The 9,242-nt window shown below is 44.4% G+C and overlaps 1 protein-coding gene across 1 annotated transcript; it reads left to right on the forward strand.

Annotated features, from left to right (window-relative positions):
* The first annotated feature begins 319 nt into the window (after positions 1-319).
* LOC131670370 (uncharacterized) lies at positions 320-2,963 on the forward strand. The gene is made up of 2 exons (XM_058945910.1): positions 320-527; positions 726-2,963. The coding sequence occupies exons 1-2, from the start codon at positions 482-484 to the stop codon at positions 2,249-2,251; spliced, it is 1,572 nt and encodes a 523-aa protein (XP_058801893.1). The 5' UTR covers positions 320-481; the 3' UTR covers positions 2,252-2,963.
* Positions 2,964-9,242: the final 6,279 nt, after the last annotated feature.

Genomic DNA, 9,242 nt, shown 5'->3' on the forward strand with positions numbered 1-9,242 from the left:
CAGGGATGTCGTAGGTGTTCGACAAGCCAAGGACCAAGTCCATAGGGTCGAGAGCGAGGTCGAGCTGCGCGCGCGCGCGGGCCACATGTGTCGAACCTTAAAATATGTAGGCGTGGCCATAGCCCAATCCAGCAGACGCGCCGCCGCGGACGAATATGTTCTCCCCCTCTGTTGGTGGTGCTAGCACGCTCCACCCCCGCGACTATCCCATTGGCTCGACAGACTCGTCTCCACCTGCCAGCCCTAAGTTAACCCCCTAAATACAAACCCGAACGAGCTCGCTTGCTCATTCGTACGTGGACTCCCGCTGGTGCTGCAATCGCTGTTGTAGCTGCTGTTGCTGTTACTGTGCTTCAGCGCGCGAGTGTGTTTGATCACGTTTTCGAGTGGTTCCGGTCGACGGATAGCCGGTCGATCCGACGACCACGTGAAGGCCGGCGACAGTGGACTTGACTTTTTCTTGTGCGATAGCAGTGATTTTATGCACTTGCCGGCACCTTCTGCAGCGGAGCGGCTGTCACTGAGTGGTGAGTAATTTACAAATTATTTCTTATCAATGTAACTACGCCATTTTTGCTTTTCCTTTTGTTTCCTGCAGTGATTCTCGAACATCCGCCCGAAAGTTCGATACTTTTAATTTTTTGTCAGTTTACCCTTAATAATCAATCAGTCCAGCGACGGTTCGCCAGCGTTAGAACCTAATTTGAATGAACTGCTGTTGACAGGCACGAAAGCGATAACTGCGCGAGAAACACGGCCAAAGCATATCACCAGCACAATGACCATGGAAGAACGATCTAGCGGCATCGAAGATGGCGCTCCAGTTATCTCGACCGGTGCTCCGATCACTTCCGCCAACGGCCCAAGTAACTTGAAATCCAAAGCATGCGAAATAACCACCGACGCGTCTTACCCATTGCAACGCGCCAACAAGCGTTCGTTCGACGTGGCATTTCTCGTTGCTCCCGATGAAAAGCTGATCAAGCGTCAAGCGGAAAAACTGATAAATTTACAATTCAACAGCAACCGTTTGATGAGTGATTTAGTTCGCCATCACGAGAGGCAATCGGTAGCCGTCGACGATTACAACGACGACTCGAGAGATTACGAACAGAACGATAGAATACCGCAAAACATGACGATCAAACATTTTGAAAGTTTGGAAGCTTCGCACAAGTATAAAATGAGACGCGTCGAGGATACACAAGCACCCGTCCCGTCGTACATATCAACCAAGCGAAGGCTAAGCCCGACGTCGCCCGAACCACTTGTTCACCCATATGCCACTTCGTTACGCAGACAAAAGACTCCGAGTCCGCCGACTGCGTTTCAACAGACGTTGCAGGCTCGAAAAATCTATACCGAGGATAACAGCGTCGATCAGCCGATTGACCAGACTCTCAGGTTAGCAGCGTGTCGCGGTAAGAATAATTGCGACAGTATTTCCTGCGCCGACAGACAACAAGGAGATTCAAGAAGCGCTTTTACCAAAGTCAACTTATCCGTGCAGAGGAGCAGCTTGATAGGAATTAGTCCGAGTTCCAGTAGCGTTAATTGCGAGGATGGCGGAACATCATCCCCGAGGTCATCGGTATCGCCCGACGTTGTTACCTATCAAAACAGTCTCAGTCCGCCAATCGGATCGCCATCCGACGGCAACAGCATGAGTCCTTTCAACAAGTACCCAGCCAACTTCCCCACAAAGGTGCCCTATCCTTTCCTCCTTGCTCCGGAAGCGCAGCAAAGCGCTTTACTCGACAACCTGAAACTGACTCAACAGCTGGCCTCGTCTCAACCAGCCCCCAAGGTACCCAGTCCAAAAGTCCCTGCCGCAGCTTTCCGACCAGAACTCCCAGCGGCGGTCTATCCTAATTTGCCCTACAATCCCCTGTCGGCGGTGTTCCCACCCCTCGCTGAAGCTCGACCGCGCTTCCTCGCAACTGGCATTCTGCCGTCTTCCTTCGCCGCACTTGGTCTGGCTGCCCAGAACGTCTGCGCCAAGTGCAACCTGTCGTTCCGCATGACCTCGGACCTCGTCTACCACATGCGCTCGCATCACAAGAGCGAGCACGCGGGCGAGGCGGCGCGCCGACGACGGGAGGAAAAGCTGCGTTGTCCCGTGTGCGACGAGAGCTTCCGCGAGAGGCATCATCTCACGCGACACATGACCGCCCATCAAGACAAGGAGAGCGACGCTGTTGCGGATCAGGTTGAAATCAAGCGCCAGTCGACTCTGCTGCAGAGCAAGTGACGCAGCCGCAAGGGACACAGCCTTTTTGCCGGGTTTGACAGGTTTGCCGAGGGCGATCACGCATTTGGTAACTGAATACCGCGCTACGTCTACTCTCTCACGGATGTATTGCGTTATTAGCTTGCCAGTAGCATTTTTTTCTTTAAACTTATGCTCGGATATTTATGATGTTTCAGGCTACTCGACACCTTTCTTTCAATTATTGGTTATAAGATGATTTTTATTTATTTTGCAAAAGTTATTATGGCTGAAAATTCTTGAAAAATTTGTTATAATATTCAATGAGATTGCGTAGGTCTAATAATAAATAATAGCCATAAGCAAGACGATTTTCGAAGAAGTGCTCTTTTCAAAAGAGCTCGGACCCCGTCTAGTCAATATTAGGTATAAGTCAGCGACAAAGATTGTACATAACTTCTACGAAAGTATTTCGGGAGACGTGCAGGAGAGTGATACATAGCTTTAACGCATATAATAGACAGCACTCGTGGCGTTCAAAATTAATATAATCGTAATTAATGTTTTGAATGTGCTTATCCAAGTAAAAAGATTCTCAGCGCCAATAAAAGTCGATTGATATTTTAAATCTTCATGCTTGAGTGTATCGAAACATGCTGAAACATGGTAAAAATGGTCAGATGGGTTTACCTGCAAATAACGACTACATTAGGAAACTCCGATGAATGGGATTTCTAGAGCGAATGAGGTCAAAACTCGGCCCGGCGCACGGATAGTTAGGTAGAAGAGGACGAATCTGGGCAGAAGGAGAGAGAATGCGCATGGTGCGGGTGGGAGGGCTGAAACACGGCGTAAACCGTCGGATCGCGCGGGCGCAGGCAATAAATAGATCGTAAACCATGGCTCGGGATCACGCGCGCTTGCGGAGGCTTGTGCGCGGGGCCGTCGGAGCGCGCATAATGGTGGGAAACAATGAATGCCGTAATCGGAAACAGTGCTGGTTTGTTATCTGCCATTTACACTCCATTTAACTTCAAACCCTCGAATCAGACGACGCGGCAAGGCAGCGGACAGCGTTGACTTTTAAATAGGTGTGTTGCGCTGCACATCCCCCCATCCGACGGAATGAGAGAGACGTTATGCTTGATGCTTTGCTATCTGGCAGCCACACGGCAATAAGGTCTCCTGTTTCTATTAACGCTGTCGGACTCTCTTTTTCGCCTCTTGCGGAGACGATTCATGCGATCGCTTGGAAATTGTAATGTTGCCAATCTGCGTCGGATTGTTGATGGCTTCTATCTTTCGTCGACGAGTTGCTTTTTCCCTCTTCGTCTTTAATATCGTTCGGACGCTGTACAAAAATCAATCTGCACCGTGTACATACAAATTCAAATCTCGATGATAAATTGATGTTTAGCACACTTTTTTGCACAAACTTGAAGCGAATATTTACAAAGCACGCTGTACCAATAAATAAATGTGACCAAATATAATAAAAATATACGTAGTATATTCTCATTGTTATACATGTTTCTGCTCGGACATGAAGAATTATGCATAAGCTAGTTGTAAGACAAACATTGTACTATACAAATATTTAGCAACACTTTTAGAAAAGTCTCCGTGGATAAGAATGAAGTCTGTTTCGTTTGAGAAAAAAATTTATCATTTCTTTCAACTGTTAATACTTTAATATAGGTATATAAATATTGTTATATCGCATCGATTTACGTGTAAATAATGTATCTGTATATAATATTTCATTATAACTGTACTCTATGAATACGAACCTGTTGTTATTATTCAATAAACGACGTCGAAACTCAAATTTACAATGTCAATAATTTGTAGGATCCTTTACTTGTTTTCTAGCAAAAAATATAATTGTGAAGCAGCTAGCTGATTACCATGGAAAATTTTATATCTGTTTAATTCTAACAAAAGTATTCTTATTGGCTCTATCATTGTTTCCAACTTTTTATTTTCAACGTCAAAAAATAATCAAATTGAACAAGGGGAAACGGCTTCTCAACGCACACATCCTAATTTGATGCCTCGGCAGTATGGTTGCGTAGCGATAAAACTTTTCGAGCACCAGGATTGATTCATCCACGATACTTCCTTTCCCGTTTGTGGACATCTTCTGTCCTTCTTGCGGGCGATCGGCCATAAATCAAGTAAATCCGATTACGAGCCAACCGATTAATTTCTGCAGAGCGCGCGCCGAAGAGTGGAGTGTGCGCGACGCTTTCTTCTCCCTTACGCTCGCTGTTGGCTATCTTCAACGCTATACGCATTAGGAATCTCATCGCACCCGTAGGTCACGTGTCATGTACCTCTGAAACGAGAAGACGCAACTCTTTATACAGACTTTTATTACGTCTGGCTCTATTGATAAATTTAAAGGAATAGTTAATTCGATTTTATGTCAGTTCGGTCAACATTTTATTGACAATGATGGAAAATCTAATGTAATATAGAGTTGTGATTTTAAAACATTTATTTACAACGCCTATGAATCGATAGGGAATAAAATTTCCACGTAAGAGTAACATTATCATATAAATTTTGATAAGTGCATACGGTAAATTAAAGATGACGAAAAGTATAGTCAAATACTTAATAATAAAATAAACTTGTATTTTGCCAACTAGACGACTTGCAGACTGTAACCTACTTCCATCGGTTAATTTTTTTTTCATTTTTATACGTAAAAGATCGGCACATATTCATTATTATGCTTGGACAAGCGAAATTTTGATCCTCAATAATACCCAGAACCATATTCCCTGGGTGAAAAAGAAAGCATAAGAAAATTGAAATAATCAGAGCGGAGTAGGCAGAAAGCCATTCATTAGGTCAGATCAGGAGCGTCGATGTTATCGTCCTGTGTGCGTAAGTGAAATTAGCGCTCTCTCTCTCTCTCTCTCTCTCTCTCTCTCTCTCTCTCTCTCTCTTATCTGGATAAAGCGCGAAAGGAGTCTCGTTCCCCTTTCCAATCCTTAAACGGATAATACGTAAGCCTTGGCGCTCTGGAACCGCAGCCAATACGACAAACAATCTCTTACCGCGCCCTCGGCGGCTTAAGTTCGCCCCCGGACGAATAAGTGTACTTACCCTCTGCCCGAGGTCCATAAAGATAAATAACATGAAGCACCCGGTGCAGCCGCCGCCTCTATACTACACTACAATCACGACCCTCGATGCCGAACCACGCTGCCTCTCGCGAAGCTCTTTTTCTCTATCCTTTTTTCTCACTCGAGGAGCCTCTCATATTCGCTTTCTTTTCCATCTCTTCGTTTTCTTCTTCTCTCTTGTTCTCTAGCATCATGTTTATTTGAAGCCGCTTATCCTTTTCTCTAGCTTATCCTTCTTCTCATTCGGAAGAATTTTGTATTGTTCGACATAAGACGTCAGAACAAGCAAAAGCAAAATCGCAGTAAAGTCTATGATACTTGCAAAATGTATTTCAGCGAATTCATTGCTGAAATACGAATTCCAACTTGCATACGCACTTGTTAATAGTCCCATTATTCTACCAGAGAATTTTCATGCTTGGTAATAGATCAATTTTTTTTAAACGTACGTTTCTATATATAAATATGCTACTGGATTGAAACGCTTATTTATCCACCAAAAATATTATAATACTCAACTTATACTTGGATGAATGAATTAATGAGAACAAAAGTCAAGTGAACGTTATCCAAGTAGTTTGGAATATTAGAAATTCATATCAGAAAAATGATGATTATTTTGTGCCGAGTTTGCATAACCATCATAATGAACTCGAAAAAGCTTGGAAAGGTTAAGTCTACTTACTTATGAAAGTAAGCAGACTAAAGAAACACGTTGCCGAAAAAGAAGAAACTGGTTTTAGCCTAGTTAAATTTCCGTAAAACCTCATGTCGCTTGCAAGCCTCGGGAAAGACCTGCTAATTGTTGAAAGTGTAGCCGAGGTCTCTCGAAAATCCCATGATTGTTTTTATCATCCTGAGCGGTGTGAATCTCCGTAATCCCTTCAGCCTTCTTCTTCCCACCCTCGTTAGCACGCGAGCGAGGCAAGGCAAGTAGGGTGAGCCCCGCTGGCGCGCATGCTTACTAGACTCGCCGTCAGCCAAATAATGAAATCGTCATGTACCGTAACTGCCTCGCGCGATTCGCTGCGGCCCCGACTCCACGTGGGCGACGATTGGACGCGGACATGCTAATATGGCGTCCGTTCCAAGACATTAACCTCGAATCTCGGCCGATCCCTTCCCTCTGTCCTTTGGCTTTTCATTTTTTGCCACGCAGTGCCGATCGAGATGTAGATGTCGGCGCAGGAATCGCTGCCGTACGTTAGCCTCAAGCTTTTTTAATGGCCCACGCCTCGTCAATTTATTGAAATACGTATTCCTTGAGCTGGCTTGGCTTACTGCGAAAGGGGATTTCGACGCGACTTGAAAGAAGAGTGCCGTCAATTGTAAATGTTACCAAGTTCACACTTGGAATTGACGAGAGCGCTGCATAGTGTGACGCAATGGGAATGTTTATTCATTTATTTATTTATTTGCGTCGCGGAAAGTCGGTGAAATTCTGACAATTAAAAAGCGTTAGCGCGAGTCGCGTATGGAAACTGTGAATAATCGCCGCGCAATGTCCATTGTCCCGGAGCTTCGCCCGAAAAGAATAGGCCATAAAAATAGCTAAACGTTGACATACTTGGTGCATATAGCGTTGCGCACTAGCAGAAATAGAGCGACCCCGAAAAGGCGATTCGTCTCGGTCTTGGCGGGGACGGCGGCGGTCGCTTAGTCAAAGAGACTCGACTGCGAACAAGCGGCTAACAACGGTCTCACGATAATCCCCCGCCTGAAGAATCCTGCGCTGACAACGAGGCGTCGCTAATGCTCGTAACGCTACTCCTGTCGTGTCGAATTTTAGCGGCGATCGCTCTTCTCGACTCATACATCGAATTTTAATGGTGCTTTCTGTCGGGGCAGCTTTGCTGGCAGCAATTCGCATATGCTTGCTCACAATTGAAATACACAAAGTTAGCATGTGAATTATGATGTCAGCCTATTTAATTATTGAGCTTAAGTAATAAAATGGAAAATACACGAAGGCACAAGGCGAAGGGCGATTCTACGCAAGTTCCGTTGCAAATACAATAACTTATTTTCATTCGACATAATCTGCTTTGCGGAGACACAACACACAAGTACTTTTCGCTGAGGGAGCTTCCGAGCTTCCGGCGTGCACGAGCCATAATAAATAATCGCGGCATCCGAGGCTGGCGTCGCGTGAAAAGAGCGAGACGACAAAAGAGCCGTGAAAATAGCCGCGAGACGACTCGTAATAACGTTAAAAAGTGGCACGGTAGCACGGCACGGGGGAGCGCGCTAATAACAAAAAAGCGCAAAGAGAGCCGCAGTGTCGCTGGCCGCAAGCGACTCTATAGAAAAGTTGGCTGGTTTGGCGGCTTCGCGCTGCAATAATTCGAAAGGAAGTGTCGAGCGACAGCGCGCCATTGTCGCGCGAGCCTGGCCTCGACGAAATATCGCCCAGTAAATCAAGCTGCTGCTGCTACTGTTGCCGCGCTATATTCCGCGAGCAGGCCAACTCACTCTCTCGCTTTGGTGAGCGCTTCTTCCGCGGCTTTAATCACCCGCGCCGCGAAACTCGTAAATAGCAAAAGCGCTACGCTCACGTATATCCGAGCTGAGTCGCGCTATTTCCTTTACCGGCTGAGCATGTGCGTGACTCACAAACACCTGCGCCTTACTATTACGTCTTTCGGAGCTACCAGTTTTCATCGCAAATGCAGATAATTATTCGTATGGAACGATCGATCGACACAATAATATCTCTATGACCCTGGCTAATAAAAGACGATTTAAATCGGTTCCAACATTCGATCATTCATAAGTTAATTATAAAAGTCAATGAATAGCTTATTTGAATAACTACTCACGATCAAATTATCTATTTTTCGGAAACTTGATGTTAAGTGCGTCGAGAATGTTATTCATATAAAAAAGTGAATGTCCATACGCACGATAAGTTTGGTAATTACTAAATAAACATCGGCACTATGTGAGATTTCGTTTTGTTGTCAAGATTAATGCGCGTGTCTCTGCTGCTATATAAGGTATTGAGTATTTACAATTTTCCATACTTGAATACGTATCCGAAGAAGAGACTATCTTTAAATGTTGAGCAATTATTGCCGGAAAAACATACTTTTACGAAACTAAACGAACAATACATTTTTTATTTCAATATTATCGAAGCCCAATCATATAATGTGTCGGATAGTGGACGAGAAAAAATCCCCAACAGGCCATACGCGTGAAAAATCGGTTTCTCTGCAGTTCGATATCATATCCATCGCTGGTTAAAAAGTTTAAACGGGACACGTTCAGTGGGGTGGCAACCCTACTTAAATATGTTGAACTGGCTGGCAATAAAATAACTTTATCTCACCCGCACCAAAATCCCTCCGCGATTTCTAAAGAGCAAAGCGTGGGGTTTGCGACGTATAGCGACCAATTTACATTCCTATCGGGAGCTTCGAAAAGATAAGACCATTTAAATAAATTAGTAATTCTTATCTGCGGATAGATGGAGGTTTCGCGAACACATAGCTTTCGGGTTATTTTACGTTTTATCAATTTTCATGACGATTCGTCGTGCACGCGCCGACTAGTATCCCGCTGTGTTTCACTGCAGGACGAATCATATTTCATTGTCCTGAACCATTTTTCATAAGAGTGCTCGTTAAAAAGCAATAGGAACATATTCTTGAATCCGACACATATAGACAATATAACAAAAAATAACGGTCACCTAATACAAGCGTACCATATCATAAGCCACGCTAGCGTTTTAGTTATGAAAAATTTTATCGAATTTTTCAATTATTCATGTGTTTTGGTAATTAATATTTTTGACACGAAATTTGTAGGAAGGTTTTACGCCATATAAACAATCATTGCATTGAGTTTGAGAAAATTTAAGCACCTACAGGTTTAGAAGTCTTCGTTTTAAA

The sequence above is a fragment of the Phymastichus coffea genome, unplaced genomic scaffold (assembly GCF_024137745.1).
Source record: "Phymastichus coffea isolate CEN01 unplaced genomic scaffold, Cenicafe_Pcof_1.1 PCOF00109, whole genome shotgun sequence".
NCBI classification, from domain to species: domain Eukaryota; kingdom Metazoa; phylum Arthropoda; class Insecta; order Hymenoptera; family Eulophidae; genus Phymastichus; species Phymastichus coffea.

Coding starts and splice junctions, on each gene's coding strand:
- LOC131670370 (XM_058945910.1), top strand. CDS start 482: ATGCACTTGCCGGCACCTTCTGCAGCGGAGCGGCTGTCACTGAGTG. Junction 528..725: donor GGAGCGGCTGTCACTGAGTG/GTGAGTAATTTA, acceptor TGCTGTTGACAG/GCACGAAAGCGATAACTGCG.